This window comes from Anas platyrhynchos, chromosome 3 (genome assembly GCF_047663525.1).
Source record: "Anas platyrhynchos isolate ZD024472 breed Pekin duck chromosome 3, IASCAAS_PekinDuck_T2T, whole genome shotgun sequence".
In the NCBI taxonomy this organism is placed as follows: Eukaryota; Metazoa; Chordata; class Aves; order Anseriformes; family Anatidae; genus Anas; species Anas platyrhynchos.
This window is the reverse complement of record NC_092589.1, coordinates 84,340,675-84,360,763: the sequence shown is the minus strand read 5'-3', so window position 1 is coordinate 84,360,763 and position 20,089 is coordinate 84,340,675. Positions and strand designations below refer to the sequence as shown.

Genomic DNA, 20,089 nt, shown 5'->3' with positions numbered 1-20,089 from the left:
TTCCCTAGTCTATCTTTTCTCCATATTCATCCAAGGGGACACAAAATATTTTTTGGTCTACTACCTAGTTATTATCAATTGTTAACTCTTCTCATTTAGTTACACCTTACAATTAAGAACATTAAATCAACTTATAACTATTGCATAGTACAAACATGATGTAGCTATGCTCAGTCATCACCAAGCCACGCACTTAGATTACTTCTTTATTTATTAAACCCACTTGTCTTTGTCTTTAAAAAAAAAAAAGTAAACCAATACCAAAACCAAAACCCACCCACACCCAGAAAAACATATAGGATCTTGTCTCATGGATACCCAAATGTGGTATTCAGATGCCCAGGTCGTATGTGCCCACTAGTATAGTCTGCAACTTTTCTTCCCTCTAAACTTTTCTTCCCTCTAAGTTACCGAACAAATGGTGCTAGTATTATGGAATCATTGGAATCCAGCTCTTTATTTAATCTTGAATAATCAATAGTTGATGAAGCTTCCTGTTCGAGTTTGGCAAAAAAGATTTCTTTTTCTTCTTGTTCTTCCAGGGTATCCAATCCAACTCCTGTGATACTTTGGTTCAGCCCAGAAGCTACCACTGAATCTAGATTTGAGAAAACAGAATAAACGAATTGTGTTGGCACTCTATGACTACACACAATAGTCATAACAGTCAACCACAACTGTAGACAGACATAAAATATTAACAGCATCAAATTATCACAAATTAATATAAGGAGCTTTCAATCCCAAAGCTTCAGCTGACAAGTGAGGAATCCCAACTTGCAATAAATTAGAGGAAATTTTGTAATAATAATTTAGGTTTAGATCTGGATAACTTCATGAAGTGGTTGCACTCTCAGTTCTCACCGTTTGTCTCCAGGCTGTCTCTGCTTAAGGAGACAGCGATCCCATTACTCGTCTGAAGAGGCATCTTTTCTGCGTGCATATTCTCATCAGTTCCTCCCATCAGCTGCAAAGTGTTCTGTATCTTGACAATTCTTCCACTTGATCCAAGCATTCCTAGGAAGGAAGTTGCAATATTACTATCACCTAGAAGCTGTTCGTATGACGCTTCAGTTGTGTTCCAGAACCACCTTTTTTTTTTTTTTTGATCTTGTTGCAACTGCAAAGATCTACAGTATTACAAATTGTGTTTTTCTAACTTCTGTTTCTGTTATGATATACATGTATAAACCTTGTTTAATTAGAGTTAACTGGCCTATTATACACATTTTCTTCCCATTCTACACATTTGTGCCCAAGCCTCAGTATGTAACAACTGCTATCGACTTCCTGCAACACTACTCATGGAGAACAATTGGAGAACAATTAACTATTTTGTTGTTGTTGTTGTTAAATGAACAGAGAAATTAGCACTTCTTTGTTGAAAGTCTATTAATTAAGTTTGATTAACTATCCCGGAGAAAGCACCAGACTTCTAAAATTTGTAGACATTGGCTTAACAGCTACATTTCATTTGTTGCAAATTAAGCGCTTTGGGGGAAAAAAAAAAAGTAACCAAACTTGGAGGTTGCTGACAAACACATAGTTCTTCCATTCTGTGTTTTTGCAACTGCAATAGGCAGTTTCTCTCCTTACTGTAACTTAATTGTTGCAAGGGTTCAACATCATTGCACTAACTTTATGTGCATATTCTGCTCTCAAACAGAACACTGCTGTACCTACTTCCTTACCGAAAACTAAAAGCCAAATATTACAGTAAATTATTACTTCAATGAGCTGTACCAAGTCCCTTCTGCCTCCCCTTATAACATCCACTTTTAGGCTTGGATTGTTACCACATCTGTTTTTTCCAACATGAATCTCCAGTCATTAAAATAAACTCAGAAATTATTCTGTCTGGCCAAAGGATGTTTAGGTTGTAGCTGTGTGCTTGTACTGAACATACCAGGAGGGGCGAAGACACTGACAAAACCTCATTTCCTGCTGGCAGGGGATTGCAGGAGATGTATACCTCAACAACCCTGCACATCAAGAACGCTAAACCTGTCTCCCATGTGCCGTTTAAGCACGTCAGCTCTAGGCTATTACTCTGTCCTTCTAATATACAAGTCCAAATTCCTTTAAAGAAATGCCATACTTGCCTATATCATGACAATGGAGGGCCCCCTCTCTTCAATACTGAAAATACACCAGAGTGAGGCAAAGAGGGGAGGTAGGGGAGAAAAAGGGGGGAAAAAATAAGTCTGAACACCTTTTCCTTCCCTAATGGCCAGCCCTTAGCATGTGCGTTCTGATTTTAAGAGCCTCCTTGTTAAGCAGTAGTACACTATTATTCCTAGAGTTGCAATGACAAAGGAAAAACATTTCCCTTACATGTTTTATTGGGAGGCTAAATGCATGTAATTTTACATCTTGCAAATAACTTCAATTTCTGTACCTAACTGGTTCCCTCTCTGATACAGAGCTCTGACTTACTTTGCATGCTACAAATAGATGTTGGAGACTAGCTCCACCTCTGTACAGTTACTACTAAACAAAACCTATTTGCTACTACATTGAAAACTATAAAGTGAAAAACTCATTGTGCTGTACAGAAAAACATGAACAGTCCATTTCCCTGATAGCTAAATGCAGTAATTTAAAGTGATTTACCCAGATGGGCACTTTGTTCTAGCTATCAAGACAGCAAATAGGAGTCTGCTTTCAGCCAGATCACAAATTGTTTTGCACAGCTTTAGATTAGCTGTAATCTCAACTTCTAATGAAAGAAAATGCTAAAAAACATTTTCCTTAATTTTATTTTAATTATCTCAAGCTCAATAAACTGACAGACTTTGCTCTTGAAGTTTTCATGAGTTTTTTGTTAACTGATATATTCAAATAATTTTCCAGTTCAGACTAGACCTGAGCTTTTCAAAAAGCACTTTCCAACTATAATCTGAAAATCAAATACTGTTTTACAGCCACTGAGGTTTATAACTCAGCCACTCCCAATTCCCAGATATGTGCACCAAATTACAAGGGGATACTAGTGTTGCTGCTGAAGGCAAGAACATCTTTTTACTAGCCCTACACAATCTGAACTCTGAGAAGCCTACTGAACTTGGAAAAAAACGTCAACTTGGATGGTTTTCAAAGTTTATATTTTCACTGTGTTTTTTGACTGTTTGAATAGTCCTACTGATTTCTGAGGGACTTGCAAGGGTGATGGCAGGGCACTTTTATTTCTTGTGAAAATGATTTCTTGAGCAGCAGTTTCATTTTACTACCCAGAGCCTTGCACTGTTGATTCTTGCAGTATTTTGCAAGACTCATGATACGTGGTATACTGCCCCTTACAATAAATTAAAGTAAGAACCTGAATTTCACTTAGAAAAATATTTTATCATACCTGCAGAGAAAACCTTAAGAACAAAAATATGCAGGGCTCAAACCTAGATATGATGACAAACACTTACTTCTGTTATTTGTAATATGGCCACGACTTACAGAATTGAGCAATTTTCTTTTTGATATCATATGAAACACAGTAATTTTGTTACCCTCCAAATTGTCTGGACTGTCAGAAGCGATGCTTTCTTCTTCTTTGTTTAAATATGAATCTTTCTTGTCCTTATGAAATTTTTCCAGCATTTTGAATTTAGACAAAGCCTTGCTCCGAGATGCACTGGAAGAAGGTTTAGGGGGAACTACTTTTAGGTGTACACAAACATTTAGGAGTTTTAATATACAATGGACAGGGAATAAAGAGAAAAATAAGGTGTGAGTATTCATATTGCCAATTCTGAAAAAGTAATGTAATTCATTTTCTTTTTGAATTATCTAAAATTTTGCAGCTATAAATAAATAAAAACTAAGAAGTTAGTACGTATGAATTTTGAAACTAAAAATATTTTTTGTCCTCTTTCATTTTTAAAAGAGAAATTACTAGTTAGTTCTTACTCCACATATACCTTGCGTTCAAATACAGTGTTCTAGGAGCTCAAAATATATATTACCTGAAAAACAAACAAACAAACAAAAAAACCAAAAAAAACTAACAAGACTACTTCAGCAATAAAAGATGTTTTGTACAATAAGTTTTGAAAGAAAGCATCTAGATCACTTCAAAGAAAAGAATAAAAACACTGGTAGGTAAAATGTGAATTACTACTGCCTCTATAACTGGTAGTTAAAAGAACTGCATATTGTCTGTTTATACCCCTGTGAGGACTTGCTTAGCGACCAATAAAACCAAACACTTATTCACTTTACCACTAATTAAGTTTTAGATAACAGTACCACTGCTGAAAACTGTGCTCTCTCATGAGACTCAGATGATAGTCATACTATGCTCTTTATATTACCCTAGACTAGACAGATGCACTGCATGAGACTTGTCCAAACCATCAAGCACGTGTGCTTGTGTATGTGCTTTGTAGGAGTGGTAGGGTGCTCCTAAACTGGCTAATTCAGAGAAAATTCTTAGTTAAAGATTGTTCAAATTTACCTTGACACATGAGAGAGCAAGGGCAGCCTAGGGGACCTGGTCAAGTGGGAGGACTATGGGGAGAACTGACCAGAAGCTTGTAGAACTCAGAAATATGCAAGATGACTAAAGATGGATAAACATATGACGGATGCAGGCTAAAGTCAAAAGAAAAAGCTCTAAAACCCTTCCTGATACAATATATGGGTCCTTTATTCCCCTGACTGATGGCCAAGACCACTAATGAGGCATCACTTCTCTACCTTCATTCTCCCGCATTTACAGAAACACCAAAAATGGTGACAGCATACCTTCAGTTGTAAATAATGCAAACACCTGTGCCTTTTAAAACAGTAATTTGACATAACTGTCAAACTTCTATTGCTCACATTTCAAATGTTAAGCCTAATTTGAGACAGTCAATTTTAATGTTTATAACCCAGACCGAGATGCTTTATAGCTATTTTGCGCAAAGGAGGCTTACGAAAACAGGGCATACACACTAGGAATCTACCCTAAGGAAAATGATCTATAGACTATGTAGTCACAAAGGATTGACTGCCAAATATTTCTTTGTCATGGCTCTCCAAAATATTATTGAATCTGTTTGAATTCAACACCAATGCCACATTTAACCTAGTCTATCTATCTATTTATCTCTCTATATATATATATCTCAAGTTAATTGTTGCTCTATGAAACACATTTGTGTAAAGTACAGTAGCAATTATAGCTCTTAATTATTCTTTGGAGTTTCTTCTCAGATAGCACTAATAGTTAACTTTACATAAATGGATGAATCTGAAATTACATTGACTAAAATAAACCCGCAGATTAAATAACCCAATTTGTCATTACGATACCAACTGCACTGTTTCCATTTCAGAGGCAGCATGCACAGCAGAGGGAAAATAATATCAATAGAAAATTAATATAATAATTATCTGACTGGAGTTTTTCAGCTTTGACAAATAGAACACTGAATATTAATATTTCTTGAGTAGGAAATACAGAAAAGATATTTTCTGTTTACTAACTATACTGATCTTTGTTATGACTTTCAAGGTTATTTTCCTCCCCCACTTGCTTACATTCAATACTGTCTGCCTACATTGCTAGGTACAGTGATCGATGATGTAACAACAATTAAGCACAAGTTCACACACTTGTTAGTTTCTTTTGGAAATGACGAACAAATTAAGTGGCAGCTTGCTTTTATGAGAAAACTACGGTCAAATGGACTACTACAAAGGATTTTCTACAGGAAATATACTACTAATGTAAGGCTGATATTGAATAAACTGAACAAAACATATTTAATCAAATACCAGACTGGGAATCTGAATGTGGAATCTGTTTTTCACTATTTTCCACTACTTCAGCATGGCTTTCCATCCCTTTCTTCTCTTTTCTCACTTTAACAAATCTTGTTTGAAAATCTTGAAAAGGAAGACAAACAGCAAGAACAGATAGGCAAGCAAGACAGGACAGGAGTTATTATTACCCAATTTCTCTTTATCATTTAAATGGCAAAAACCAAGTAGACATTATATTAGTTAGAGATATGTCTTTAACCTGTCAAATATGTAAGACTGTATCTTGAATCATAATTTACGCATTTCATCTTAAAGCTGAAGAACAGAGTTCAAACGTGCCTAGAATAATAAGCAGAGTTATTTTAAAATGTACTTTACTATGCTTAGCCAAAAGAACAGAAGTAGTTTACTCTGTTTACCATTAGCCTACAAAACCAAGTGAAAAGAGGTTATTAGTGCAAATTGCTACCTATTTCCCAACACTTTGGCAATGAGACGCCTTGGAAAAAACAATCAGACAACAAATACATGCATAAATATGGAGTCCTCCAGTCACACCTCTTACATCTTTCAGGAAAGCATGGTACAGAAACAAAAGCAACTCAAAATGAAAACCCCAAACTGGAAACCGTTTATCACCTTGGTGCATAGCTCAAGCTAATTAGCCAGACTCTGCACTTCATTAATATCACAATCTCTCTCCACGGTGCCACTCAAACACATCAACTCATACGGAGCTAGCTCACGTATTTGTAATGCTGCACTGGGGGTGGAGGTGAGATTCATACATTTACATAATGTTAAATCACGATAACAAAACACTTTGAGAATAATAATTATACTACCTGACAGCCTGTTAATAAGAGTCTTATCTGCAAACCAACATGGAGGTTCAAGCTTATGAGAATTCACAAGGATCTGCACAAAGTTTTGAAAAATGCTAAATTTACACTTCTCAAAAGTTAAGCTCAGCTTAATTTCCATAGTTTTCAACAGAGCAATATTACTATTTCTTCAGCAGGACAATTATTCTGCTATGTACGGCACATTTAATAACCTTACAAAAAGCTAAGAACTAGATCACCTTCTCCTCATTTGCAGTAACTTACGTTGCAATGCTGCTGTACCTTCATCCATTATTAATACACCTGAGCAACACAATACATAACACACATCTACTGAAGAATATTAGACCTAGCAAAATAGTATTTGATGGAAGCACAGAAGCGTGCAACACAAAGAGACAGAGAAAGGAAAAAAAATGAGCAGTTCTAGAACCATATCAGTAACTCAGGAAGAGTATGAATATGAACCGTCTTGCTTCTTTCGTGGGTAAATTGATTCCATGCTTGCAAAACTGGATAGATTTACCTTCTACATATTTTCACATTAAAAGATAAGTTTGTTTTAAGGTATCTATGATGCTTTTACCCTGATGGGCAGCTAAGCTCCACTACAACCACTCTCACTCCTCCTCCTCCAAGGAGAAGTGGGAGGAAGTACGATGGAAAAAGCTCAGGGGTTGAGATAAGGACAAGGAGATCACTCAGCAATCATCGTCACAGGCAAAACAGACTCAGCATAGGCAATACATTATATTAATCTCCCTACTACTAACAAGCTATAGCAGTGAGAAAATAAAAACAAACTAAAAACACCTTCTCCCCATTCACCCTCTTCTACCTCCTGCCCCTGAGCAGCACAGGGGAAAAGTGAACAGGGCTGCAGTCAGTCCCTGACACTGTCTCTGCTGCTCCTTCACAGTCACTCTCTGCCCCTGCTCCGGGATGCCCATCCTAAACTGAGCCTGCAGGGGCTGCCCACAGGCAGCATCTCCTCAAGCACTGCTCCCACACGGCTCCGTCCCACGGGGTCCATCCCCCAGGAGCAAACTGCTCCAGCACGGGGCCCCCACGGGTGGCAGCTCCCCCCAGACCCAACCAGTGTTATTCCCTGGCTCACCTCTGGCCAGAGGCAGGTCCATTTTGGAGCTGGCCCTGATCTGACATGGGGCAGCTGCTGGGTGCTTCTCACAGATGCCACCCCTGCAGCTCCGCTGCTACCAAAACCTTGCCACATGAACCCAATACAGGACCTTAACAAGTTTACTAGAAATTTATTTGTATTTCATATGTCAACAAACTGAAGATCCAGCACATTTCAGTTCTCGTAGCTTTTCCTCTAGTTAAACTGCATGGCTGAAAAGACATTCTTAACTTAAAAAATATACGCCGTTGAATTGGTCTGAACAGGAACGACTTGACACCATCACATCACTTCTGGTTCTGCTTTGCACTTAACCCGTGTAAGAACTGTTCTCCAAAAGTTCTAATTAGCCTGCCCTTTAGGTACCTATTCCAGTATTTCTGGTTGAAGTAGCATGAGAAGCATCAAAGCCCTTTATGGGTTGACTCAAGCATCTCAGAAACATCATGGAAGAATGACGAACTTCTAAAGACCCCTGAAAATTTTAATTGAAAAAAAACAGAGAAATGAGGCCATGCTAACTGCTTAATTCTCATACTATGCCCACACTGCTCTTCAGGATTTTTTGGGAAAGCAGTAAGGAAATCACAATGTCTCATAACTACCTAACAGGCAGCTGCACCGCCTGATAGGAGTTTTCTCATATCCACTGGAGTTTGCCAGCAACATCTTAAAAGCCAAGGACATATCGCAAGTTCAGACAACATCCATTAAAGGTTATGCCTAAATGGCACAATTTCAGACTAATATTTAACCTGAACTATAACACTCACAGGACAGAGCTATTCTTAAAGTATTACTGGTAGTCTCTGATTTTAATTTCATCATATGAAAACCTGATTTCTGGGATTTTCTGTTAAGCTCCGTTACAAGCTACACAAATCATGAAAAGAAGAGGCCACTGATTATTAAAAGAACAAGAGACAATCACCCTGTGGAAACTAACTACTCCTAGGGTTTGCTACCAAACAGGGAAACAATGAAGGAATATTAGTCTAGAGGTGGAAAGCTTGCAAGCAATATATTTCTTTCCATAACTACATGACCAAACAGTGAACTAATAAGTGCGTTATCACGGCCCTTATCTCCTTGAGCCGTGCTTTATGGCAAGGGAAATATTGAGAATACTGACAGCAGACGTTTTCGAATCAGGTGCTGTTGTTAAACCATCAGTATAAGAACAGGTTGGTTACAAAACATACCTATAAATATTTCAGCAGAATTCATAAGTTACATTTTCTAATCACCTTGCTCTCTGTATTTACTCTTTACAAATTTTAGTAACTTGAAAACTACACAAAAAAAAAAACACAGCAGAAAGTTTGCTTACAGCTTGAATATGATCTCTCTTAAAAAATACAATTACATTTGAGTTTTATCCTTTGCAAACTTGCATTGTAATGTTCTAAAGTACTTGAGTTGCATGGACATCATCTGAAATCAAGCCTGCGTGAAGGGAAAGAACTAGCCTGACACCCTGTGGCCAAAAAACTGCAGAACAACATTATTTACCACCGTCATCTGAATCTTCCTCAGTTATCCACCATGGCACTGAATCCTTTTTCTTCGTTTCTTTTTTCCTGGGCTGTCCCAACGTCTCAAGAATGCTGGACTTTTTTTTTGAATTTCCAAGTGAATCATCTGAAAGAGACTGGATCAAATCATATACAAGATTAAAGACAGCTTTTACTTTTTCTCATTAACTGTTTAACATTGTTTAACTGTATTTTAGCCACTCAGTTCTTGAACTGCGTTCAGATGCCTGTCTTTACTCCCCCCATCTGTTTTTTTTTTTTTTTTTGTATATGCATGAAAAGAATGAGTAACAGACAATAACTATATTCATGTGGAGCAATACTGGAGATTATATTGTAACACCACTGCCAGAATTTAAAGTGTTAAAAGTTAACTGCTTCGTAGAGTTTATGTTCAAAAGAACAGAATGATCAGCTCCTTTTTCAATTAGTTACAACATATAACAACCTGACAAAATCCTGCCTACATCCCTAAAGATTAAAGAAAAAAAAAAAAAAGTAGCATAGAAACTGTTTTTGTGTAAAAAGCCTGGCCAAGCAAAACATTATCAATATTCTAAAAGTGAACCTTCACAAGTAACTTTCTAGCTCCCAGCAAAACAGAATTCAGAAATTCACTTTGTACTTTGTATTCATGGAAATGAACAGAAACACCAAATCCCTTTCTATCTGACTCCACATATTAAGCTTTGGTACGTATTTTTTTAGTTATCTATACTGATTTGACTTATGGCTTAATTCAGTGGAGAAGAAAAGGCTACAACACCATAGGAATTTAGTTACGAAACAGTAATGGGAAAAGACCTACAAACCCTTCATAAGACAACAGCACTTTTCTTAAGCCATTCAACTTGTTAAAGAAAATCTCTTTTAGTACAGCTCTCTGTGGCTTATGGCAGTATCAGAGCCCCAGTTAGTTAGCTGTCCAGACATGGAACAAGGAAATATATTCGTGTAAGAAATATAACTTAAGAACAATTAAGAACTACACAAGAAACCTGATATTTCCAGTCTTTCTCCTTCCTTGACAGAGTCCCATGTTCTCTACCTACACTAACACCACCAAAGAGGCTCAAAGAAGCAAGCAAGTGCGCTGACAGCTTATGTGTAACATAGTCCCTGTGCTTAAATTCAGTAAGCAGAGGGTTAAGGGGTGTGGCATACTGTTTATTTTTATCCTTTTTCTTTTTTCTTTTTTTTTAGCCCTAGTTTTTGCAATCAATTGTCCTAAAGTGACTTACAGAACACAGTAATGGTGTTAGCAAAAGCCATGAAACATAGGATGCAAAGAATTCACATATGGAATGCATCACACAGGAAGATTTCAAAAGCTTCACTTTTATACTTGTCACAAATAAGAAAACGTGACAGTCCAAACAGAATACTGAAAGCAACGGGATCATGCATGCTTAATATGTAAAATGCAACAGGATGTTTTATTAAAACATTCCTCTGTAGTCCACTGCCTGACTTCTATTGTATAAAAAGCATTGCCATAAAAGGCTACTTTTACTTGATATCTTACGCTTCAATTTATATACGCCTAACAGGAACATTCTTAAAACACCAATCATCCCAAAGCACAATTTAAGAAAAAAAAAATATCTTACTAATATCTCTGACCAATAACATCTTCAGAGTTTACAATTGCACCTTAAAAAACTAAATGCCTGTCACAGTTTAAGTACCCCAAGTCTTGCAGTTTAATAAAAACAATTTTTGCAAATTATGGAACTGTTAGACAACAGGATGCACTACAATTACTTTATGTTGGCTCAGCGACAAAGAGCAAAAGTGTCTTACATTTTTAATAAATGTCCTATAAATAACAACTTCCTTACACTAGTCTCTACCAAGTACTAGTGCCATTGTCCCGAAAGGTTTGGTTGCAAGTACTGACAGGTGCTCGATGCAGGCTTTGTTGTCACTTGCTGTTTCTTTTATGACTAACAGCATCGTCTACTCTGCAAACAGAGTGCTTCAGTGATGCTCATACTCCTTAGAGCATTGTAACTAAAGAAACTGAAACTCCCAGATGTTACTCTCAAGTTCTGGAAACTTTCTATGTCCAGCCATCTTGTCAACTGCAGACAGTAAAGTTGCAGCAGCTGGAGAAGAAATACTGACACAAAAATGCTAGTGTTTTTCCAACAGGTCAGCAGCCTCAACAGTGAAACTTAGATTTTTCTTGTTTGGTTGCTAAAAGAAAAAAAAAATTTTTTTTGGACTGGTAATGGATTTTCAGTACCAGTAAGTGGTACCAATTTTTTCCTAACCCCTACAAAATAGCCTCTCAGCCTTTCAGTTACAGAGACAATAAGAAAAAGGAAAAAAAAAAAAAAAAAAGTTGTTTAATCTCAATTTAAATAAAAGCAAGTCATTTTTAAGACCTAGGACCACTATGTCACATAATCAGCTTACCATCTCCTATACAGAAGGAATTTAAGAAAGTAGATAAGCAAATGCAGCATTGGATCAAGAACACTTTCATGAACAACTGCCCTAATTATTTTGTGAAATAAGTCTTTTTTCAAGAAAATAAGACACTCCAAATTATAATGCCTTAATATATTTGATCTTTTAATAAAAAATTAAAAATGCTTTTCCAAAACATTTCACATGGCTTAGTGTGAAATATTACTAATCTGTGGTACTCCACAGATTTGCTAATTAAGATGACATCGCCTTTCCAGTCTTCCTTCTCAGCTGTAAATGAGTATTATGTAGAACAAAAAACAACCTATAAGTCTAGAAGCAGATAACAGCTTTTTTCTAACTTTGCTTTGCTTGAAGTATCATCAAAAAATGCAAATAATGGAAGCACTGTGTATAAGAAAGAACTTGCATAGCATGCCCCATGGGAACTGCACAGCTGACACTCAAAAAGCTCACGAGCTATACCAATATGACAGGTGATACTTAAAGAAAATCAAACTGACAGTAGGGGAAGTACACTGAAGCTGGTGGAAGTCGAGGGGAAGGATCACTGGTACATAGACAACACAGGAGCAAGAGAAGAATTATGGATGACAACAGCTTGTTGAATCCATAATTCTCTTCAGCCTTCGCAGTCTACGTATCTACAAATAAGTAGATTGGAGTAAGTATTATCAGGCAGAGGAATTCTTAAAAGGCCAATTCCTCATGCAGTAATTGTTACTGTATGTTTGTTCCCTTCTGTGTAATGATAAAAGTCTAGAAAATCCACTTCATTGAGTTTCTGAAGTTCTGAGTATGTCAAAGGATTTCTTTAGTTTAATTCACATACTAGATCTGCATTGTCCAATTGTATCCACAATGTTCCTTTTAACTTTTTGTTTTCATCTCAGACACGCATACAGTCTACAATCCTCCCCAAATAAAAGTACTTTCACTAAGTGCAACCAAGAGTTACTTAAAAGGGGAAAACATCCTGCTTCCTTTCTTTACTAAAACATTTGCTTAAACAATAGCAAGTCTTCCTCCAACTACTAAGAAACTTTCCCAACCCCTTCCTCCTGCTTAATACTCTCAACACAAACATCACCTACACAGCCATGTGTTTCAAACAATGGAGCACATCAGTTTCTCATCTTTCTAACACTAAAAGGCTGCCCGCTTTTTATGAAAAAAACAATAGCAAAGGGAAGAACAGAGTGGAAGATGCACGCATATGAAGTAACAGCATAGATAATGTCATTATTTGGGTCCGTAGCTAGCAAAACATAAAATAAAACATACTTGTAATGACTGGATGGACAGTATATATGTGTAAAGTGTTTAAGCTTGCTTAAAAACAGTTTTAGTTTGAAACGATAAAAAAAAGTTTAAGATATGAGCTGTTAAAAGTTGCTTTCTCTGAACGATGCCAAATGCCACTTAGAAAAAAAACACAACAAAATAGCTGTATTGAATTATTCTAACTCAACTGTTCTCAACATGGACAATAACTGAAGAGTAAAAAGAACATGTAAATGAAGAATAAAATACAAGAAATGGTTATATACAGGCTTTTGTCAAATGCACAAAATAAAATAAATCTCTTATCCTCCCCAGAGCAACTGCCTTCATAACAATAGAAGAAGCATTTTTGACAGAAATGCAAATCCGACTTTTCTATTTTTACTTCAATTAGTACCTCCAATGAATTCAAGAAAGTCAGTTACATCATGAAATTAAAGGCCAAAATTTACCTTTAAGATCCTTGCGAATCTTAATATTCGGATAGCATATTGGTTCTCTATTCTCTCAATTTTGTATCGCTCGATTAAGTAACATCTATATTGTGTTTGTAAAAGCAGCTGCATGATGTTCAAGGCATAAAGAGGGACTTGGAAAAGCTGAAATCTCCATGAAAAAGAAGCCTCCTATTACTACAGTTTTCCACTACACAGTAGAAAGTGAAAGTTTAGGTGCTAGCTTCTATAAAACTTTTCACAAGTAATTACATTGTACAAAAAACACACTTTATGCATTCATTACTTACAACAAAGACCCCAAGAAAATTCTCTGCAATCGCTAGCTACACTTATATACATACTGTCGTAGCATCCAGTAAAGGCCTTACATGCGTGGTATTTGTATCTTAGGCTTACCATAGTGTGTCTGATATACCAGAAAGCAAACTCTGAAATTGCAAAGCTTATTCCAATGAAAAAATACACCAAGTTATGACATTTTGACCATGCCCAATAATTGCTAGCTGAAGTCATAACCCACAGATGTGCAAGATTTTGCCTATATGCAGAAACATCAAGTGGGATGAGCAAAAAAAAGATTCAAATTATTTTTTTCCAATCACTACAACATATTTAATTTCGTTACAATTAAAACGAGTGCTTAAATATAGTTCAATGAAAGTAGGCATTACACGGAAAAATAAGGACATGTTTCAAAATGTACCTTGCAGCTACATACAGAAGGTTTTGATCTCATTGGCTCTATTCTAAAGATATAACCGAGCAGTGACAAAATAATCATATTTAATCACAAAACTGTTCTCTTGATTTCAGTACAGCAGGGTAGTATGAATTCAGTTTAGCAAGGGAGCTATGACATTGCAAAGACCCACTCATAAAACACCTACGTGAATCATATGACAGAAGCACAGCTGCATCTTCTATTTCATACTCAATTATTCTTCTGTGTTTTAATGGAGAAAATGGATGTGACCTTGCTCTGAGACATACCTCTTTCAGAAACTCTTCAAACTGCTCATCTAGTTCTTCTTTTGAAAATCGATGAGCCATTATCTGCAACTGGATGTTACCTTCTAAACAATAAGAAAAAAGTTAATTAAAAGCGTTCTAAAATTAGGGGTAGCCTAGAGATTTCCTGCTTTCACAGGGCTATAAGCAAAAAAAACTCCAGATAGATGTCAGAGTTCTCCACTCCTAACTCAAATCTACATTATTAACTTAATGAGACAGTCAACGCAAACAGATTTGCATTACTCAGATTCCATATAATAAGAATACTGATTTCCAGAACAACAGCTACAGCATTTACACAGCATTTATTGTGAAGGATAAAGAAATGACAAGTCTCTTCACCACCTTTACATTATTCTTTAAATGACATCTCTCTTTGCTACCTACAATTAAGAGTTCTGTCAATGATAAATCAAGAATCCACGGCATTAATATTTCCCATCTCTTTTAAGGGCTTTTAATTCCTAAAAGCGGATACATCTGGCATTGTAAGTTTTGCTTCATAGTCTCTGCTGTGTTTAGGACTCAGTAAATAACAAATACATAAAAACCTTCAAAATTAGAGGATGACATTCAGTTTGATCTGCCCCAAAACACAAAACCAAAAGCACTTGCCCTCCTCTCATTCCCAAAAGTCCTTGTTGATTTCTCAGGTATAAAATATGCCCCACACTCAAAATGCTACAAAGCTTTTGCATATCACAATGCTCAACACATATGGCTACCGTCAAAACTGCACACACATTGCAGTATTAAACTACTTTAGCATCCTCCAGGCAGAGAAGCGCTGCATAAACATGAAAGGGCTCAACACTCGCAGAAATGCTTTTACCATTAAATAAAATTTCTCTTAAATGGAGCCCTCTCAGTACACAGGACTGTTACCTACCTACTAAATGGGTTCTGACAGATGAGTGGTGACAACCGCTTCCTGCTTTCACTCCTTATTCATCCGCAGACCACCCGACACTTTGGCTTTGACAAAAATAAAATAAAATAAATAAAATAAAATAAAAAATATAAAATAAATTCAACACAAACCAGTTATAGTAGGCCGCCCAGACTTTGAATTAAATAAGATATCCTTATGTAAGCACTTGGACAGTATCTGCGAAAAGATGGTAAGGAGATTAAGAACGCAACCTCTCACGACACACATAATCCATTATCCTTTTATATTTTTACATCAAAGGGCACTGCACACAGTGGATGCTGTAACACTTTACTGTTAAACCGTTAATGCCAAGTACTTAAACGAGCGGAGAGCGGTTAATTTGTTTTGCTAGAGCAGCGGATCGGTTCTCCCCTGTGCTCCTGTCACCCACAAAACTGCGGCTCTGAACGCTGGCGACGCCCCAGGTTCATTTTTCAACAGGAGAACGAGGCAGGCGGTTTGCACAACGGAACGCACGCGCCCGCAACCCTTCGCGAATAAACTTTACCGTCAGCTTTAAATATAATAAACGTTACCGTAAACTTTGAGGCAAAAGCCGGGGCAGCCCGGGGCTGGGGCTGGGGCAGGTGCCGGGACCCCAGTGCGTGGGGAAGGCCCGGGAGGGCAACCACAGCCGAGGCCTAGGCCTAGGCCTAGGCCGCCCGCGCTTGGCCGCCGTTGCCATGGCAACCGAGCCGGCCACCGTACGGCCCGGCGGGAGGGAGGGCGGGGAGACGGAGGGGGGAGGTGGCGCCCGGCCGCCATTATGGGGGTGGGAGGGTCACGTGACGCGCGGCGGGGTGCGGGGGGGAGGAGGAGAAGGAGGAGGAGGAGGAGGAGGAGGGAGGGGAGGAAGGCGCGGGCGGCGCTGAGCGCTTCCACCATGAGGGGTCACGGCAGGATAGCGCAGGAGCTGCCCACGCACCTGCGCCTCGCCGCCTCCTGTTGCCAGTCCCGGCAGCCTGCTGTCCCTCCTCTGCCTTTTTTTTTTTTTTTTTCCTCCTTTTTTCTCCCCAAAATTAGCGCGGAATTGGGCTTTTCCGCCTGGCGGGTGCTTGGCGAGGAGCAGCGTTGTGCCTGCTCGCACCAGGGCTCGGGGCAAACGAGCCCTTCAAAGTTGCACATTCACCGATCCCCTAAAATTTCAGGGGGGTGTGCCCCTTCAGCCTCACCAAACCAAGACAAAATGAGTAAAAAATGACATCTATTTCCCTAACAAAAAGGTCAAACCCAAAGCATCTCTCCTCACTCTTCCCCAAAAATCCCCTCCTGAAGTTTTTCCCGTGTTTCTGCCTTGGATGTTGGCTGCCACGCTTCTAATGCGCTTTAGCACATCTCTGGAAATGTTTAAAATATGCAGGGGAATTAATGACCCCCGCTCCCCTGACCACTGTCTCTCAAATAACCGCAGAACAATTGCAGCCTGTGCCTGCATGTGCTCTCCAGCCAGGGTCTGTCAGCTCTGTTTGTTGTGAGAGTCACGTTGCTTCAGGAATTTTTACGCCAGCGTTTAGTAAATGGCAAAATAAAGCAGGCTCACTTAGGAATACAAATGAACATTGTTCACACACACACACTCGCATTTGGGTCCTCTGCCGAGCAGACTCGGAATGAAAAGATTTTGAAAGGAAGTTTTCTTCAGCCAGCATTGAGTACTCATTGCAAGTGAGAAACTAGTTAAAATTCTATTACTGTCTCTCATTTCCTGTTAGTTTGAGAGATAAAGACTGTGCTTCCAATATGGCCTTTATACATCCCAGATTGTTTTATCCAAGTATAAATTACAGTTTATATTCAAAGAAGCAAAGAAATATGGGCTGTGCGTTTTTCCATTGAAGTCAGTAGAAATTACTCTGCTGAAGGTGCTGCAGCACTTCTTTCAATCAGGCCTTTTGTCTGCAGATGGAGTATTGTATTTCCATTTGCAAAGTATGGGTCATTTGTTTTGTCTTTGTGTGCAACTTCTGCTGCTGTCTATGGGAAACGTGGGAGCTGATCAAGGACAGGATGCCCATATAAACTAATACACTGGAACGATTTGTTAGGCATGACAGCCTAATGCTGGTGGAAACATCAGTTTCCAGCATTTGCTCTTTTCTCTCATATGTCATGAAGAGGCATGGAGTGAGGCATGAGCATTTAAAGAGAAATATGGAAATTAATTAAGATATGTCAGTCTTATGCTGCGCGCCTTGATCCTGTTCACATTTAAGCCAGTGCAAATTTTGCTATTAACTTCAAAGTGATAGCCGCGACATCATTCATCGATCATGAGAGTTACTTCATATATAATCAAATAATCACATCAAGGGCTCAGTCGTCCTGCAAGCTGCTAAAAAACTGTTGCACATTGAAGCCTTTTTGCTTGCAGAAGTATGTTCAAAGAGGCTTGTACAAAGTATAGAAAAATGTGCAGAGGGATCAATGCTGTTGGAAACCTCAGTGCCCATATGGGGGGGAAAAAAAACCAAACCACTCTTGATGACTGTTGTGGAGAGGAGGCATTGCCTGGTGTTGAAATGTCATCCAGTGCATTCAAGTGACATGCACAATAGCCACTTAAAAGATTTTCATTTCCTTCTAATGCCATCCAGTTGGAGCAGTTTTCTGTAGAGCTCTTAACAGCAAAGCTTAAAAAAACTGAGAGCAGGGACAGCCATGAATTTCAGGAACTTGGCCATTAGCGTGGTGATGCTAATAAAGCTGAAGTGTGGTCACAAATTCTGAAATAGATCCTGCTGGATAGAGCCCCAAATTATAAGGTAAAATTCTGGCTCTACTGACATTGGTGGGAGGCTTATGTTGACTTGTGTGGAATCAGATCTTGCCACTGTAGTCACTGGTTTCTCTTTTAAATGTGGCATGTGTACACTTAGACATTTTTACTTCAGATTGCTAAAATGGAAGGCTTTGCATATTAGTATAACGATTTCAAATTATTAATGGTAAAATTAAAAGGGATAAGATATCCATACTTTTGTTTTTGCATGCCTTATTTCAGATTAATATCATCCATAAATGTCGATGAGGAAAAAGACATCAAATAAAAAGGAAACAAAACGTCTGCCACATCCACTTTGGCTGAGGCATTGCATTAGATAGTATTTCAGTACTGAACTTGCAAATATGTGAAATATGAGATTATGATAATAAATATTTAGCCATATTCTTGGTTATGTTTTTTTAAAGGTTAACAGTTTCATACTGAATGAAAAGCAAACAAACAGTGGTGAATTAAGAAGTTTCTTTAAACTGCATTCTCTTTTCATGCCCACTGTGATAATACTTCCTTACACGACTATGCAATCAAAATCCTTTCCACTATATGCATCAGATAAAAAAAGGAGCCGTCCTTAAAAACAAGAGTTTCATAGAAAACAGAAGAATTATATTCTTCTATATTCTTATGTTCTCCTATGTGGAACTGTATTTTTTGTGAGAAAAAAAAAAACAAAAAAAACCAATAAAAATAAATAGCATTGTTAAGTTAGGATTAGTTATAAAATAGTTCACCTAAATAAAATTTCATATTAAAAGATAATTTTAATGCTTTCTATTTTGTGTCACTGCAGATCTGACATTGCTCCATTGCTGATTAACCATAGTCCTCAAATCCCGAGGGCCAGATTTACGGTGGACTGTGTTACAGTAGCTAGGCTGAACTCAGCTTAGCTTGAATCTCACCCCCCAGGTCTTTTCCGTCATGCAGTTTCTCCACAAGCTGAGAAATAAACTGTGTATTGTTTTAAATTGCTCCAGCAGCTTAAACCATTCACTAACCTTATTTCTGCTTTGTACATGCGTCCCTCGAACTGAGCTGCAAGTTGGAAGCTAGGCTGTCACGTTGCTGGTCATTTCAAGGTTTCTGCAAGTTTGCAGACATGGTCTATGGCACCATTTCTCAGATTTTTTTGAAAATGAATCCTCCCTTTGCCTCGTTTTTGTAAATGCTGAATAGCCTTAATGCTGCGCCCTGTCCTGCCAATGTCTCAGCTCCTCAGGGGGAGCACAAAGTTTCCGTAATAACTAGCTGCAGGAGTAAACCTTTCTCCATCATGGAGAAAACTGTGCTACCGCCAGCAAATAGAAGCAGTTAAAAGTGCCTTCAAGAGAATGAAAGTTTGCAGTCAGTAATTATAGCTGCTTCTCACTCTCTTAGCTTAGAAGTTAAGCACCTAACACTGCTTTTTCTGACATTTCCTGATCCTTTCTAAACTTTTTGGGAAATGTTGCTACACTACATAATCCAGCCCATGGAGCAAGATCCCTTCTATTAAGAGCTTTCACTTTTGACAGATCCTAGGAAGTTTACTGTGTAAAGACAGATACAAACACGATAGATTTGACCAACCCTAGCGCATTTGAACAAGCCTGGCAATCCCATCCTATGCCTTTTGCATATCCTTCTTTGCTAGTGAGAGTCCTCAGTGCTTGGCACATCGAAGACTTACTTTCCACGGGGCTGGGGAAACAAAACTTTCACCCCAAAGTTATTTGAACTGCAAACCCTAATCTGTCTTGAATATTCTGCTCTGTATACAGAAAGCTATAATAAATTTTTCTTTTTGCATGAAGACACACCACATATCTTTGGTTCAGAAAAAAAATAAGGTAAATATTTTTACAAAAAATTCTTAGTGGCTTAGCAAAGATTAAGCTCCAAAAACTCAGCAAGGAAAAATTAAGTGTGCTCATTTATT

At 38.0% G+C, this 20,089-nt stretch overlaps 1 protein-coding gene across 7 annotated transcripts in view; it reads right to left on the bottom strand.

The window, feature by feature from the left end:
- The window catches only part of CEP162 (centrosomal protein 162), a 41,090-nt gene extending 24,993 nt beyond the window's left edge, over window positions 1–16,097 (bottom strand). Inside the window, exons 1-7 of one of the 7 annotated variants that reach the window (XM_038177294.2) lie at window positions 15,926–16,097; window positions 15,345–15,430; window positions 14,435–14,517; window positions 13,439–13,585; window positions 9,244–9,382; window positions 865–1,017; window positions 412–598 (exon numbers count right to left, since the gene is read on the bottom strand). In XM_038177294.2, coding sequence (XP_038033222.1) covers window positions 412–598; window positions 865–1,017; window positions 9,244–9,382; window positions 13,439–13,585; window positions 14,435–14,494 — 686 coding nt within the window. In that variant the 5' untranslated portion in view covers window positions 14,495–14,517; window positions 15,345–15,430; window positions 15,926–16,097. Of the gene's footprint in view, window positions 1–411; window positions 599–864; window positions 1,018–3,503; window positions 3,629–9,243; window positions 9,383–13,438; window positions 13,586–14,434; window positions 14,518–15,344; window positions 15,431–15,705; window positions 15,743–15,780; window positions 15,817–15,925 lie in introns of those variants that run through there. The other 6 variants (XM_038177295.2, XM_038177296.2, XM_072036218.1 and 3 more) reach the window with 6 other exon arrangements.
- Window positions 16,098–20,089: the final 3,992 nt, after the last annotated feature.